The 17,739-nt window shown below is 45.7% G+C and overlaps 1 protein-coding gene across 4 annotated transcripts in view; it reads right to left on the reverse strand.

Moving 5' to 3' along the window:
- Positions 1 to 17,739, reverse strand: part of COG7 (component of oligomeric golgi complex 7) — a 97,096-nt gene that overhangs the window by 24,383 nt on the left and 54,974 nt on the right. For all 4 annotated transcript variants that reach the window (XR_011252703.1, XR_011252704.1, XM_069570350.1 and 1 more), the window contains exons 10-13: positions 15,616 to 15,732; positions 12,997 to 13,062; positions 4,074 to 4,260; positions 2,446 to 2,586 (exon numbers count right to left, since the gene is read on the reverse strand). Coding sequence is in view for 2 of the 4 variants with exons in the window: in XM_069570350.1 (XP_069426451.1) it covers positions 2,446 to 2,586; positions 4,074 to 4,260; positions 12,997 to 13,062; positions 15,616 to 15,732 (511 nt within the window). In the remaining 2 variants the exon portion in view is untranslated. The remainder of the gene's footprint in view (positions 1 to 2,445; positions 2,587 to 4,073; positions 4,261 to 12,996; positions 13,063 to 15,615; positions 15,733 to 17,739) is intronic.

The raw sequence follows: 17,739 nt of genomic DNA on the forward strand, positions 1-17,739 counted from the left end.
GTTTCAGAACAGGAGGCTGAGATTTTCAACCTCTGACAAAATAAAAATGATAAAAACAACCAAACCTGGGAGGCTGGGGAAGGGAGATGAGAGACGGAAGGAATGCTAATCCCATCGGCTTTAAGGGCAGGTGAATCAACGCTGCTGCTGCTGCTGCTAAGTCACTTCAGTCGTGTCCCAACTCTGTGCGACCCCATAGGTGGCAGCCCACCAGGCTCCCCCGTCCCTGGGATTCTCCAGGCAAGAACACTGGAGTGGGTTGCCATTTCCTCCTCCAATGCATGCAAGTGAAAGGTGAAAGTGAAGTCGCTCAGTTGTGTCCAACTCCTAGCGACCCCATGGACTGCAGCCTACCAGGCTCCTCCACCCATGGGATTTTCCAGGCAAGAGTACTGGAGTGGGGTGCAATTGCCTTCTCTGGAATCAATGCTAGTATCTATCTAAAATGGAAACGTGACTAACAAAAACAGTGACTCCATCTATCAGGAATTTTTATAATCTTTCTTTCTTGATCTTGCGAAGATCTTCTGGGAACTGATACCTTTCATGGTGAAGAAACTATTATCTCAAGTTCAACCATTCCTTTGGTTCATTTGTTTTCTAAAGTCAAATAAAATCTATGTTGCACACATTTGATTTTTTTAAAAATCAGCATAAGTAGTACAATTCCATTTCTTCCTGAGGACTATCTATTTACCAATGCCCACCCAGCCCTCAGCATGTGAATGGACAGGAAGATATATCTGGCTTGATGATTTCTGGATGGAGGTACCTTGAAGGGGCTTACTGCTTTTATTCCTTGTACTTTCCTGTATTGTTTGAATTTCTGAAAAATGAGTAATTTTTATGTTTAAAAACTATCATTACTCTTAAAAACTAATAATCACAGAAAAAAAGAAAACCACTACTTATTCAGCAACTACTCTGGGCTGGGATTGTGCTAAATTCTATCATATACGAAACCTCACTTAATCTTCACATATTCATATGATGACCATCACTGTATCCCCATTTTAAGGATAAGGAGATGCTCTAACAGCCTCAGCCACGTGACCCAGCAAGACCACAGATGGCTGTCTGGGTGTAGCTATGGTGACATCGCTTCTGCTAGGATGTGACAGCAATAGCCACCACACCACCCACCCATGGTTGCAACATAAGATCTGGTTAGAGAAGACCTCATGGCATTTTGCACACGACTTGACCAAATCGTACAGTGGATGAGAGAGCGGCCCTCAGCTCCCGATCTAGTATATTTTCCAGGGGGCAGCAGAAAGCAAAGGACCTACTGGTGAGCAAAAGCCCATAAATGGGTCCTTCCCCCCAAAATTATCTTTCTCTCTTTCTTTCATCCATTACTTATTTTGGCTGTGCCAGGTCTGAGGTGCAGCATGTGGGATCTAATTCCCTCACCAGGCATCAAACCCGGGCCCCTTGCAAAGGGAGTGAGGAGTCTTAGCCATCAGGGAAGTCCCCCCGCAAAATTATCTTTTAAAAAAATCCTAATTTCCAAAAAGAGAACAAAGAATGATAAAAAGCCAAATCCAAATAGACTTGAGAAGTCCGTAAGAAAAATTAATCAGGGGACTGTCTCAGAAATCTGAAAGGAAACCTGAGATCTGGACCCAGAGAAAGTCAAGAGCCAGTAGAGAAAACAGAGGACTTGGGGGGTGCAATTCCTTGAAAAGCAATAAGGACAAGCAGAGAAGAGAAAAGGGAGCAAGGCATTCCAAGAATAACCAAACAGCAAGAGTATCAAAGATAGAAAAGAGCATTACCCTTCAAACTCCCCTCAAAAACACCAGACCACACCCGGTAAGGCACTCTCCTGGGTCAAGTTCCAGAACCAAGTCTCCACAAACATCTGGCAGGAGAACAGCTCGACCTCATCAGACAGCTAGCTCCTCTGAGTAGCCCTAGCCTATCCAGTGGCACATAAGCTCCCTTGCTTCCCCCTGAGAGGCCACAGGTAAGCTTCTCCAAATGGTGAAAGTTAATCAAGCAAGAGGAATAATCCCAAAAAACAATCTGAAACCACAGCATCACAGTGACCACTATTAAGATGAGACAGCCCCTTGGCAGGGGTTAGTGATGATCTGTTATATAACCCTTAAGAAGAATAAATTGTTTGGGAACAGAAAAAAAAAAAAAAATATATATATATATATATATGTATGTATATGTATACATACATATGTGTGTATATATATGTATATGTATACATACATATGTGTATATATATATGTATATGTATACATACATATGTATATATATATATACACAAGACAGTCATGCTAAACAATGAATTATAAGGGAACAGTGACTCTGCAGTGAGGCTTCTAGCCCAGGAGCATCAAAGCGGGCCCCTCCTAAGGCTCGGGAAAGGGATGATAGGTCCAGCACAGGGGGTGAGGGGGCGCATTGGCTGACTGGTGGGAAACTCACATCCATCTTGGGAATGAGGAGCAGCTGCTGTTTGATGCGCAGGAAGACCGAATCGAAAGCCAGCTGGTGGGCCTGCTGGTTAAGCCGAGTCAGAGCCGATCGCGACGTGGACAGCAGGTGGTGGTTACTCGACCCTTTTTCCTATGACAAGAAAATGCAGAAGGCAGGTTGTTAGGCCCTGAATGCAACCAAGGGATGAGCTAAACGTTTTGAAAAGCCACTGAAAGGAAAGCAGCAAGAGGGTTCTCGACACTGATGGTTTCTGATCCTGGCTGTGCTCGGGACCCCATGGGGACACGCTGAGTCACAGACACCCAGGATCTGCTTGAACCACCAAGTCTGGGTATTGTATTCACTTTCCCAGGTGATTCTGATGCACTTAAACTAATATCAGCTCATGGAGTGACAGTTTACGAAAAATTAACCTGTGACTGTCCCTCAAGGATACAGAAGAAAGGAAAAAAAATTGAGATGTGTCAAGTAGAAACAAGAGTGACAGGCAGAGCCCTGATTCACAGGGAGGTCAATAACTCTCGGCCGTACACCAGAGCATGCACCCCACCGTGTGAGTCCCAAGGTATTCCAAATAGCCTGAGAAAATACAGAGGTGGAAAATGTAACCTTCGTTTTGCTATTATTAGTGAACCGATTACGACAAACAGGCATAAATCAGATCAGCAATAAAGATAAATGGAGTTGCTTTAACCTAATCGCAGAGCATGGATGAGCGAGCTTGCAGAATGGCTCCGAGAAGTGTTTGCCAAGCTCAAACGCAGCCAGGTGGTAGGTGAAGGTGCAGAGGGGTGGGGGAGACCCTTGCGAGGGCAACGCTGAAGCCTCAGACACATCCTGAGGGCCATTGTGCGCTCACCTCCAGAGGGTGAGGCCCAAGCAGACAATTTCAGATTGAATTTGGTGCTCTGGGAACAGTACTATCTCCTCTACTTATCACCAAGAGACTGAGATTCAAATCAGACTGGGGGTGGTGGGAAGGAAGTTTCTGGAAAGGATGCCATGGACCGCTAAGAACCTCGGGTCATTCTCAGGGAGCCTATGGCTCATTCCATTTGTCAGGAGGTTGCTCTGCCCCTGGAACCCAAGAGGGCCCAAAGCTCAAAGTCAAGGTCAGTTTTATTGCAGACAAACAAATCTAACCGTCCTTGTGCTGCCACATGGAGAAGCTTGCACTGGAGGAAGGGTGTTCGTGCTTGGCTTCTCTCTACCCTTGCTCCTCCCCTGGCTGAGGGGCTGGGGGCCACCTTCCCAGGTTCTGTCCCTGTGTGGGAGTCCAGGGCTGTCCAGCTCAGCCCACCCTGCTGACAAGTTAACTCTGGGGGAAGAATGGCAAGCTCATTTGGCTACAGACCTAGAGCTGCATTTTCCAACCTATCTTTCAGTAATAAAGCTTTGTTAATCTGACTCCTACAACTGTGCTTCAGTTGGTTCGACTCCGGTTTAGTTGCTCGGCTTCTTAAAACCCCAACAAAACTGAGACAGAGACGCAGGAGCAGGCTTTGCCACAGCTCAGGGCCCACACACAGGGGGCAGAGCAGCCGGGTTAGGGAAAGGGTGAGTGACAAGGGAAAAGCTTTCAAGAGCGCAAGAATGCCATCAGTCTGGTCTCATACCTTGAGGGTATAAAGTATTTCCATTAAACTGCCATATTCAGCAGGGCTATCTTTCTGGAGGTAATTATATTCTTGCCATGGGTTCTTGGCAGAGCTCTTCTTGTCTGTCAAGATGCTATCTTGAAAACCGGTCAGGCTCCGAGGGCTGAAGGAGTCAGAGAGATACTTCCCAGCGGTGGACAAAATCCTGTAATGAAAGCGATGGCCATTATGTCCTGAGCCACGTGTATGGAACTTCCTTCCTGGAGCATTCACGCTCCTCCCTGAATCCCAGGACCTCCTCATGAGGCACACAGATGCTATTCATCCTTCGGGAGGGAGGTGGACGTCAGGTGCACAATGAACACCAGACGTTTTCATTTCCTGTTTTAACACGCTCTAACAGAATATGCCATCGTCCTAATATGACGCCCAGCCTCAGGGCAGCTGTCAGTTCACTGCAATCCGGAACACTGTGCACTTTCTACACATGAGCTCTGTGAGCATCTCTTTGGAACGGTCAAAGCCAAGGGAGCCACCAGGCCAATGGTCACAGAGGCACTGGACTTGGCAGTGGGACAGCTCGTCCCTGGAGCTCCCTGCACAACTCTACCCACGGGACTCACGCTCTCATACACACTGGGCTTCTGCACTGCTTGTGCTCATCAGCACCAAAAAGCTTACTCTGCAGTTCAGACAGACATATTGAGGGAAGTTGGCGCTTTCCTGAGAAGGAACAAAGCCTGCGGGGAGGTTCTAAGGGATGATCAACCTCTAGCGTGGCTTGGGGAGTAGACTCTCTGTCTCTATTGAAGATGACCTCCCTTGATGGACGCTGAAAACCTTCGCTCCATTCCTCCTGAGCCCAGCTTCACTACTTGGCTCACACATTTATATGTGTAAAGGATTATACGAACCTGTGGGGCCAAGAGACTAGACATTGTTGTACATCTCAGTCATGCCTAATTCCCCAACCCCTCCTTCACCGTGATTTCTTATGAAAAGCATAACTTTGGACACAGAAGCTTTTAGGTACTTACTTCTTCAAAAACAAATCCCATGACTTCATCAAGAAATGCCTGAATCTGCAAACAAATGCTGGGGACAGGATCCTCCTCAGCAACCAGAGCTGACACAAGCAGCTATCTGCCTCTGCCATTAAGGTCAAGTCAGTTTTCCCTGTCTCTTATGCCCACAGGTCATTCTGGTCGGATCTTTTTCTATGGAACTGTGGCCTGTCCCTGCCACTGCCTTACTTTCAAGTCTTCACTGTTTCTTGCCTGGACCACAGTAGCCATCCCTTCCTTGCTTCATTTAATCTGTCCTTGAGGGTTACTGGAATGATCTTTTCTAAATGCAAATCTGATTTTATCTTTTTCCCAAAGACCTGCCAGTGTCCCACAAGATAAAACTCAACATGCCTGGCATGGTACCCAGGGCCCTCCATCACTGGAGCCCCTATAGGCTTACAGACATTCCTGTTCCCATGCCAACCACCCCCAGCTCAGCCCACACAGCATGCTTCAGGCCCTTGCATGTCTTGCTCACAGGCTGCTGTGATCTGAAATGCTCTCCCCTCCCTGGTGCCCCTGGAAAGATCCTACCCCTTCCACAGGGACTGCTCTCCTGTGCCCAATTGTACCCCTCAGGCCTCAGTCCTCTGACCTCACCAGCCTCTCACCTCTTATACATTTAGCACATGCTCTCCCATTCCTCTCCATCAGATGGTGAGGCTGAAACACACCAAGTGTTCTTCATCTCTGAATTCCCAGCACTTAGCCAAGAAGTTATGTCTACCACCATGGGCAAGAATCCCTTAGAAGAAATGGAGAAGCCCTCACAGTGAACAAGAGTCTAAAATGCAGTATTTGGGTGCAGTCTCAAACGCAACAGAACCATCTCTGTCCGTTCCCAAGGCAAGCCATTCAATATCACAGTAATCCAAGTCTATGCCCTGATCAGTAATGCTGAAGAAGCTGAAGTTGAATGGTTCTATGAAGCCCTACAAGACCTTCTAGGACACCAAAAAAAAATGTCCTTTTAATCACAGGGGACTGGAATGCAAATAGACAAGTTTGCTCTTGGAGTACAAAATGAATCAGGGCAAAGGCTAACAAGAGTTTTGCCGAGAGAACATACTGGTCATAGCAAACACCCTCTTCCAACAACACAAGAGAAGACTCTACACATGGACATCACCAGATGGTCAATACCAAAATCAGATTGATTATATTCTTTGCAGTTGAAGATGGAGAAGCTCTATACGGTCAGAAAAAACAAGACTGGGAGCTGACTGAGGCTCAGATCATGAACTCTTTATTGCCAAATTCAGACTTAAATTGAAAAAAGCAGGGAAAACCACTAGACCATTCAGGTACAAACTAAATCAAATCCCTTATGATTATATAGTGGAAGTGAGTAATAGATTTAAGGGACTAGATCTGATGGATAGAGTGCCTGATGAATTATGGACAGAGGTTTGTGACACTGTACAGGAGACAGTGATCAAGACCATCCCCAAGAAAAAGAAATTAAGAAAAGAAAAATGGCTGTCTGAGGAGGCCTTACAAATGGCTGAGAAAAGAAGAGAAGCAAAAAGCAAAGGAGCAAAGGAAAGATAAACCCATCTGAATGCAGAGTTCCAAAGAATAGCAAGGAGAGATAAGAAAGCCTTCCTCAGATCAATGCAAAGAAATAGAGGAAAACAACAGAATGGGAAAGACTAGAGATCTCTTCAAGAAAATTAGAGATACCAAGGGAACATATCATGCAAAGATGAGCCCGATAAAGGACAGAAACGGTAGGGACCTAACAGAAGCAGAAGATATTAAGAAGAGGTGGCAAAAATACACAGAAGAACTGTACAAAAAAGAGCTTCATGACCCAGATACTCACGATGGTGTGATCACACACCTAGAGCCAGACATTCTGGAATGTGAAGTCAAGTGGGCCTTAGAAAGTATCACTACGAACAAGCTAGTGGAGGTGATGTAATTCCAGCTGAGCTACCTCAAATCCTAAAAGATGATGCTGTGAAAGTGCTGCACTCAATATGCCAGCAAATTTGGAAAACTTAGCAGTGGCCACAGGACTGGAAAAGGTCAGTTTTCATTCCAATCCCAAACAAAGGCAATGCCAAAGAATGTTCAAACTACCACACAATTGCACTCATTTCACACACTAGCAAAATAATGCTCAAAATTCTCCAAGCGAGGCTTCAACAGTATGTGAACCAAGAACTTTCAGATAGATGTTCAAGCTGGATTTAGAAAAGGCAGAGGAACCAGAGATCAAATTGCCAACATCTACTGGATCATAGAAAAAGCAAGAGAATTCCAGAAAAACATCTACTTATGTTTCATCGACAACACTAAAACCTTTGACTGTGTGGATCACAACAAACTGGAAAATTCTTAAAGAGCTGGGAATACCAGACCACCTTACTTATCTCCTGCCAAATGTGTATGCAGGTCAAGAAGCAACAGTTAGAACTGGACATGGAACAATGGACCTGTTCCAAATTGGGAAAGGAGTACGTCAAGGCTATATACTGTCACCTTGTTTATTTAACTTCTATGCAGAGTACATCATGCAAGATGCCAGGCTGGATGAGGCACAAGCTGGAATCAAGATTGCAGGGAGAAGTATCAATAACCCAGATACACAGATGATACCACCCTTATGGCAGAAAGTGAAGAGGAGCTAAAAAGCCTCTTGATGAAAGTGAAAGAGGAGAGTGAAAAAGTTGGCTTAAAGCTCAACATTCAGAAAACGAAGATCATGGCATCCAGTCCCATCACTTCATGGCAAATAGATGGGGAAACAATGGAAACAGTGTCAGACTTTATTTTTTGGGGCTCCAGAATCACTGCAGATGGTGACTGCAGCCATGAAATTAAAAGACGCTTACTCCTTGGAAGAAAAGTTATGACCAACCTAGATAGCATATTCAAGAGCAGAGACATTACTTTGCCGACTAAGGTCCATCTAGTCAAGGCTATGGTTTTTCCTGTGGTCATGTATGCATGTGATAGTTGGACTGTGAAGAAGGCAGAGCGCCGAAGAATTGATGCTTTTGAACTGTGGTGTTGGAGAAGACTCTTGAGAGTCCTTGGACTGCAAGGAAATCCAAGCAGTCCATTCTGAAGGAGGTCAACCCTGGGTTGTCTTTGGAAGGAATGATGCTAAAGCTGAAACTCCAGTACTTTGGCCACCTCATGCGAAGAGTTGACTCATTGGAAAAGACTCTGATGCTGGGAGGGACTGGGGGCAGGAGGAGAAGGGGACGACTGAGGATGAGATGGCTGGATGGCATCACTGACTCGATGGACATTGAGTCTGAGTGAACTCTGGGAGTTGGTGATGGACAGGAAGGCCTGGCGTGCTGCAATTCATGGGGTCGCAAAGAGTCGGACACGACTGAGCGACTGAACTGAACTGAAGAGGAACTGAGGAGCCTCTTGATGAAAGTGAAAGAGCACAGTGAAAAAGCTGGCTTAAAACTCAACATTCAAAAACTAAGATCATGGCACCCATCATCACTTCATGGCAAACAGATGTGGAAACAATGGAAACAGTGATAGACTTGATTTTCTTTGGCTCCAAAGACACTGCAAATGGTGACTGCAGCCATGAAATTAAAAGAAGAAAAACTATGACAAACAGCATATTAAAAAACAGAGACATTACTTTACCGACAAAGGTCTGTACAGTCAATGCTATGAGTTTTCCAGTAGTCATATATCAACAAAGAAGGCTGGGCATCAAAGAATTGATACTTTTGAACTGTGGTGTTGGAGAAGACTCTTGAGAGTCCCTTGGCTACAAGGAGAACAAATCAGTCAATCCTAAAGGAAATCAGTCCTGAATATTCATTGGAAGGACTGATGCTGAAGCTGAAGCTCCAATACTTTGGCCACCTGATGGGAAGAGCCAATTCATTAGAAAAGATCCTGGTGCTGGGAAAGATTGACGGCAGGAGGAGAAGGGAACGACAGAGGATGAGATAGTTGGACGGCATCACCGACTCAACGGACCTGAGTTTGAGCAAGCTCCAGGAAACGGTGAAGGACAGGGGAGCCTGGCATGCTGCAATCCATGGAATCCATGCAATCCATGCAAAGAGTAGGACATGGCTGAGCAACTGAACTACAGAAGCACAGTGCTGGGCACAGAACAGGCGTTCCATAATTATTCTGTGAATGCCAGGTGGCCCTGGATTTGGTGAGCAGGGAGCTGAGAGCTGAGCTTTCATCTCTTCCCTCCAGGAAGTCAGCTCTCCTTCTCAGGGTCACTGCAGCTCATGCTTCAGTCTCAGGCAGCTAACGAGTGGCATCATTCTGCCATCCAAGATGAAGAAGAGCAGTTATACCGGGAATGTTTCAAATACTACAGATCACAGTTTAAAATGTCTGAATAGTGTGCTCTACAATAGAAACCAAATCCAACATTTTTAAATGTTGGAATAAACACAGCTCAGCCCTAAGGCAATAATGGCATTCTTCCCTAGCCTCCACTTCAACCAGTCACCATGAGATGACCTCATCATTAGACTCTGATGTCCTGTTATCTGTATTTCCCAGTATTGTGAACTAAACAATGCAAAAATGAAAACTTGATTTCCTTATTCACTAAGAAACATTTTCAGACTTCCCTGGTGGTCCAGTGGTTAAGAATCCACCTGCCAGTGTAGGAGATGGGTTTAATCCCTGATCCAGGAAGATTCCACATGCCAGGGAGTGGAAGCCTGCTGGCCATAACTATAGAGCCCACGTGCCCTAGAGTCCATGCTCTGCAACAAGAGAAGCCCCACGTTCTCCACAACTGGAGAAAGACCTTGCACAGCAACAAAGACCCAGTGAAGCCAAAAGCAAATACATTTTTTTAAAAAAGAAATATTTTCTCATGTTGTGATGGGCTCTAAGCTAGGCTTCGGTGCTTTCAGATGATTAAATACAACAGAGCCTGCCCAGAAGCTCAGAGATTAACAGGAAAGCCCAATATGTGCCAGTGCTGGGCTACCTGCCGTGCCAGGAGAAGGCAGTTAAGTCCATACATGATAAGGAGGGAGGGACGAACATCCCAATTCCACCTACTTCCTCAACGCATCTCCTTTTCTTGAAAAGCTGCTGCCCACGCCTCAGCCAGGGAAATGTATACATTTATTCTGGATTCTCCAAACCTCATCGCCCCACTGAACTGCCCTACTAAAGCTGTGTCCCAGTGAAAATGCCACTGTGCCAAAAATCAGTAGTGGGCACCATAAAAGTATAGAGGAGCCACGGCAACCTTCCTGCGTGTCGCCCGCGTTCAAGAGAAATCCCTCGGGTGACACCCAACTCGGCCTGGCTTCACTCAGCCCATAAGTCACAAAATGATCTTTGTCAAAATGACCACCTGCCTAGGTGATCTCTAAAGCCCAGCAGCCAATGTCACTCCTGTTGCTCAAGTAATCTGGAGTTTTTCGAGCTACCACGGCTGCCACCCTGGGGGAGTGGTCCTAAGTCATAGTCTGGGCTCTGCAGGTGAAATTGATGGGGAGATAAGATAAGTTTTACAGGCAGCGGCCAAACAGTTGGGCTCCCTGATTGGAATACAGATGGTGACTGTTACTCGTTTCCCTTTCCAGGCTCAGTGCTTCCAGAATGACGCCACATCTTAAAAAGGTTCCCCTGGATACACTCAATCTGTTCTCATCACACCAGAGAGCTCGGGCCAGGCACTCAGCCTCGCTGGGGTGCAGTTACAAGAGCTTGCTCTTTACCTATCTAGGAATGCCCCATGCATTTTCTTAACCAGATCCTTCCTTGCCCTTTAGAATGTAATATTCATCTTCATTAAAAGATTAAGGCAAGCCTGTATGTTCTGATATGGTAAGACTTCTGATATGCACGCAGAGAGACACAAGTCTAAGGACGGACAACCATCTCTGAGGAAGGACGGTGTGGGTGTGACATGTACTCAGGATGACTCAGCAGACATCCCTGTTCAAACACTGCTTCTTACTTGCATCACCTCAGACACAGCTCTTTCCACAAATGATTTCTTTTACTTAAAAAGCTATTACTGCGGCTTCCCGGGTGGCTCAGGGGTAAAGAATCCACCCGGCAGTGCAGGAAGCACGGATTTGATCCCTGATTCAAGAAGATCCCATATACGACAGAAAAACTAAGCCCATTCGCCACAACTATTAAGCCTGTGCTCTAGAGCCCATATGCCCTGCAACAAAATAAACCACCGCAATGAGAAGCCTGAGCGTTGCAACTAGGGAGGAGCCCCCACTTGCCACAACTAGAGAAAAACCCGCACAGCCACGAAGACCCAGCACAGCCAAAAACAAGTCACTTTTTCTAGAATAAGCTATTACCTGTGCCAAATTCTAGGCCTCAATGTCTCTTCATGTGTAAAAATGGGGATACGAAGAGCACCTATCTTTTTGAGCCCCCCGGATGACTGATGAGTTAACGCGATGAGGTTCTTAATATCAGAAGCTCAACAAATGTGACAGGGGTGGAGGGCTGTAATTGTTTTCTTCTGAAGAACTTTTAAGGTGAGATTTTCAGTTTTTACTTTGTATACTTGTGAACTTTTAATTTGTGCAATGAGTTGGACCCAGGATGTAATTACTACTGTAATTAAGAAAATAATAAGCTACATGTTTTTCTTTTAAACATGTAAATATAAAATGTTCACGTTTTCGTGCAGGCCCTTTGTGAACCCAGACCTAATTACCCTCCACCGTAGGCTCCCTTCACCGTGTATACGTGTGTGTGTGTGTGTGTGTGTGTATACACCTGCATATGAATGTGAGCGTAAGTGTGCGTGGGAGTAGGGAGGAAGGGCGCGTTCACTTCATCATTTACTATTTACACACACTCCATTGTATGCCTGTGATGTCCTGGTTTTATTTGTTCCAGGAAGCCACATAACCTCTGTGCTGGGCTGTTTGGGAGTCATGAACCGCAATAGCTGCTCATTCCACCCCACACCACCCCCCACCCCTAGCAAGACTTTCCCCATGAGAACCATCATGAAAAGTCTTGTGACTTGAAGGCAATCCACGGGGTCACAAATGAAAGAAGACCAAAAGTTGTGAGAAGAAGAAATGACCAGCTCAGGCCCCTGACCCCAAGGGCGGTCTGACCTCCTTCCCCAGCAGTTCGCCCCTACCGTCCACCCGGTCTGAGGTCTTGGCTTGCTTTTCACTTTGTACCACTGCCAGAAAGTCCCTCTTGCAGAGATGACTTTAAGACAATGAAGAATTATCCCAGAAAGAGGGGAAGGGACAGATGCTAGGCCCTCACACCACCTGAGTTCAGACTTCTTCCCCTGAACTCCTGCAGAACAGAGAACCCAGCTGCACTGAGACAATGAGATTCTGCTGAAAGAAAGAAACAAGAGCATCTGGGCAGCTGGAGCCCTCTGAGGGGTCCCTTCGGGGCAGGTATCAGAATAGAGAGAGGGACAGAAGAGACCTTCCAGACCCCAGCCCAGAAATCCTCATTGCCACACACCAACTTTGCAACACAGAATCCTGGGGCAGAACCCAGACGGCAGGCTGGCCCGGTTCAGCCCCATTCTGTAGGTTGGCCCTGGGGACTTCACCACTGCTTTGAACACCATTTCTATGGCAAAATTTATTTCGATTTCCAATAACTGACTCACAATTGCAGCAGGAACCCAGCCCACTGATAATTTGGAGATAGCATGTACTGTTTTCCTCAATTAGGCTGAGACTTTCATATCTAACTAAAATTATGTGCCCGCTGCCAAGCAGGCCTTGCTCCTTTTAGATGCTCAATAAATGCTGAATGGTGACAATACTGACGCCTCGTATCCTAGGTACAGAGAGCCCTGGAGCGCTGAGGCGTCAGACTGTGCTGTGTACTCAATCAAGTTCTTCCCTAAACCTGGGCCCAGGGACCCACCCCCAGGTCCCTCCTACCTGTTTGCCAGCTGCTGCTCAAAGTCCCCACATTGCCTTAAGAGCTCTCCACAGGTGGCTATTATCCTAAACAAAACAAAAAGCACTTCAAGTTTAAGCATCTGGAATGCTGACATTTACAGGACAAACATTGTCTCATTCATAAAAATTCTAAGTATTCAACCCTTTTTGTTGTGTGCTGCATTGTGGGAAAGCAGTTAATCCTTTGAGCTCAGTCGTGTCAGACTCCTCACAACCCCATGGACTGGAGGCCTGCCAGACTCCTCTGTCCATGGGATTTCCCAGGCAAGGATACTGGACTCGGTTGCCATTTCCTTCTTCAGGAGATCTTCCCAAGTCAGGGATCAAACCTGGGTCTCCTGCACCCCAGGCAGGTTCTTTACCTTTACCGTCTGAGCCACCAGGGAAACCCACTTAGAGGGCTGATCTGAAATGTTTCATTCATTAGTAGTTCACGTAAAAGGGAGATTCCAGTCCTTTCTGATATTCCTCTGTCATGGGTCTCCCTGCTATGACTCACAACTCTATCCAACGTGATCCGAAATAATTTAACATGTCCCAGAATACAAGGTGGTGCTAGAGGTAAAGAGCCCACCTGCCAATGCAGGGGACCTCAAAGATCTGATCCAGGTTTGATCCCTGGATCAGGAAGATCCCCTGGAGGCGGGCATGGCAACCCACTCCGGTATTCTTACGGGAAGGATCCCGTGGACAGAGGAGTCTGGCCAGCTACAGTCCATAGGGTTGCAAAGAGTCGGACACAACTGAAGCAACTTAGCACGCACACAAAATACTGAAGTTGCTCTTGGTTTCTGTCTTTGAGAAAATGGGTTGGAGGAAATTCCCTGGTGGCTCCGTGGATAGGACTCGAGTTTCCATTGCTAAGGGCCTGGGTTCCATCCCTGGTCAGGGAACTAGGATCCCACAAGTTTTGTAGTGTGACAAAAAAAAAAAAACAGAAACAAACAAAAATGGGTTGGAAATCTTTTGTCTCTAAAATTTAAAAACCAAAATTCATTATTTAATGCTTGTGAGATGCCTGCTATTTGCCAGGCATAGAAGAGAAAACTGTTTTGATATTAGAATTAGAATTATGTTCCATTCTGATCACATGAAAGGCAGATGAGTTTAATCCATTTGTTTCTGAGAGACAAGCCTGAATGATCATCACGTCTGAATTTAATATTCGTTTAATTTCCGAGTAATTTTATGCTAGGCCTCAAACTCCAGCCACTGAGTCCTTCAACACCAAACTATAATGTCAGGACAAATCCAAGGATTAAAAACATCTTAGGGCTAGTTAACTTTTAACTTTCTCTAAAGTGCCTATCATCACCAAGATATCTAGGCATTCCATCATAAGAAAGGTTTATGAGAAAGTGAAATATTACATTCACATCAGGTACAACAGAACAACTTCGTGCGTAATATTTTCTGGTGTACCAAGCTGCCACAGCTGATAAGGGATATTAGCATCGAGAACATTAAATTTCATAAAAAAATAAAAGTTCAGATCAGAGCCCGTGAGGAGATATTCCAGATGGTCTTGGGAGGTCCTGGGTTTACCCTGATAAGATGGTCTTTGGACCCACGTGCACCATGGGTACCCTGTACATGCTACTTAGCCCAGGGGGGTCAGGCAAGGAATGTAAGTGGGGGGAGAGCAGCTTGCTTTTCCAGAACACGTCTGTGAAGAATGGTTGTAAGGAAAAGAAATTTCTGGATTGCTTTTTATCTCAGGCCAATAGTACAGCTGATAAGCCTCACAGGAGTGGGAGAACAGAACAGAGGACATTTACCTCGTCAACCAAGGGTTTCGGCTTCCAGCCCCAGGTAGAGGTCAAGGCCCTGGGGCGACACAGACCCAGTGCTTCCAGAGAGACCAGTTTTGACATGATGTTGGAAAGCTGGATTATGTTAAATCTGGTTTTACATGCTGGCAAATAATCTAAAAAAATTTTTTTAAATCCTGTGATCAAACAAAACTTGTCCTTAGGTCAGATTTGGCCACTGGCCAGCATTTGCATTCCCTGGCTGGACTTATCAAGGGCCAAATGCCTCAAGCCACTGCCAGTCACACTCAGATCAGACCTCAGGGTTTGGGGCAACAGGGTGTCTACCAAGCAGCCCACACATCACACGAGGCTACCCTGGAGCCTGTCAACAACAATTCAGGAGGGTCACCTCATGTCCTTTCATGGAACTCTTATACGGCTCTTCACAGGCCAAAGAGTACTGGCTTACCATTTAGTACTATGGCACTTAGATCCAGAAACAGGATATAATCAACTGTGCATTTTCTAAAATATAAAAGCTCTAACTTACTGCAAAAACTATAGGCTAAGGGGGGAAAAAAATCTCAAGCCAGACAAAAAACTTAAATCACCAAAGGAAATGAGTTCCTAAAGAATTTCTGAAAATATTTTAAGAGCAAGACAGGTCTTTTTGATGTTTGGTTTTTGTTTGTTTTTTGTTTATTGGCTTGTTTGCAGCGTCTAGAGTATTTGCTTTAAAAGGGGTGGGGGGTGGAGGAGACAGTGAAAGAGAAAAAAACCCCACATTTATCATTTTTATACACTATTATATATATATGTTTATATATGTTTACTCCCATTTTACCTAATGGAATTCTGAAAAGCCGTCCAATCTTCTTGAAAAAGAGAGTTGAGAGGAATATCATCCAGTCTGTACTTCTTTCGTATTGAGTGAAGAGTACTAGTGAAGTCAGACACATACCTATGGGGAAAGAAAAATTAACAGTGGTGTCATCATAAACTCTCTACCTAGAGACACCAGGAATTACAAAGCTTTGGACAAACCGCTAATGAGAGCCTCTTCAGAGGCTATCCTGCAAAGGGTTGTCAAGACTCATAAAGCTCTGACCACAAACAAATCTCTATGTAACAAGACGGTCTTTTTCATCTTGCAGAGCAGCTTTAAGAGATGTTCACAATGAGGGGGAAGGGGACGGCCACTAAGACCACAACTCTGTGACCCACCAGTTGACAGATGATGCGGGCAAATCACTCCTTCATCCTAACAGAGGCATTTCTTTGGAAGCTAATTTAAAGGACTGTTTTAAAACATCATGGCCCCACTATAATACCTGACTGACACCTAGGATACCACAAGGTACTTCTGTAGCATTGAAATCCTTGAAAGTGAAAGTCACTCAGTTGTGTCCAACTCTTTGCGACCCCATGGACTATACAGTCAGTCCATGGAATTCTCCAAGCCAGAATACTGGAGTGGATATCCATTCCCTTCTCCAGGGGATATTCCCAACCCAGGGATCAAACCCAGGTCTCCACACTGCAGGCAGATTCTTTACCAGTTGAGCCACAAGGGAAGCCCAAGAATACTGGAGTGGGTAGCCTATCTCTTCTCCAGGGGATCTTCCTGGCACAGGAATCGAACCAGGGTCTCCTGCATTGCAGGCGGGTTCTTTACCAGCTGAGCTACCAGGGAAGCCCACTCCAATTCTTGAATTCAGAGTAAACAGCCAAGCCCCATGGCTTGGGCCCAACCTTAGTGAGGCATGAAGCTGGATTCCAAACTGAAAACCCTCCCTCGCAGACTGTGCTGTTTGCTCCCACCTATACCACTTACTTTTCTTCATCCCATTTATCACTAAATGGCTTATCACATCCCACTTATCACGGAACCCCAGGTATCACTAAATAGCTTATTTAATGTATGTGTTTCATGTTTATTGCTGTCACTAGACTAGAAGCTCTGGGAGAGAACAGGGACTATCACTCTGTGGCTCATAATTGTATCCCCAGGAACTAGCACAGGCCTGGGCATTAGGGAGACATCCAGAAACAGGCTGTGAGGCAATGACAGACCTGCACTGCAGTAGCTAGGCAAGTACCGAGGTGTCTTTGGGCCTCAGTGTCCTCATCTTCAAAGCGGACTTGATGATGTCTTCTGCACTGCCTTCCCTGATAGCTTAGTTGGTAAAGAATCCGCCTGCAATGCAGGAGACCCTGGTTCAATTCCTGGATGGGGAAGACCGGCTGGAGAAGGGATAGGCTACCCACTCCAGTGTTCCTGGGCTTCCACTGTGGCTCAGCTGGGAAGGAATCTGCCTGCCATGTGGGAGACCTGGATTTGATCCCTGGTTTGGGAGGATCCCCTGGAAAAGGGAGAGGCTACCTACTCCAGTATTCCGGCCTGGAGAATTCCAGGGACTGTATAGTCCATGGGTCACAAAGAATCAGACATGACTGAGCGAGTTTCACTTTCTGTACTGCTCCCACAGTGCTGTCACGATGACAAAATGAAATGAATGAAACAGTACACACAAAAGTTCCCTGAAAAGTATAAAATGAAAGCTGATGTGCAGTGGTGGTGTTTTTATATATTGTAACTCCCTTGGTATCCGTGAGGGACTGATTTCAGGATCCTGCCCCCAGCCAAAGTAGCAAAATCCACAGATGTTCAAGTTTTTAAAAAAATACAAAATGGTCTATAGTATTTGCATATAACCTAGGCATATGAAGGGCTTCCGTGGTGGCTCAGATGGTAAAGCGTCTGCCTGCAATGTGGGTGACCCAAGTTCGATCCCTGGGTCAGGAAGATCCCCTGGAGAAGGAAATGGCAATCCACTCCAGCACTCTTGCCTGGAAAATCCCATGGACAGAGGAGCCTGATAGTCCATGGGGTAGCAAAGAGTCGGACACAACTGAGCGAATTAATAATAATAATCAGGCATATGGACTTTCCTGGTAGTTCAGATGG

This window comes from Ovis canadensis, chromosome 24, assembly GCF_042477335.2.
Source record: "Ovis canadensis isolate MfBH-ARS-UI-01 breed Bighorn chromosome 24, ARS-UI_OviCan_v2, whole genome shotgun sequence".
Classification (NCBI taxonomy): Eukaryota; Metazoa; Chordata; class Mammalia; order Artiodactyla; family Bovidae; genus Ovis; species Ovis canadensis.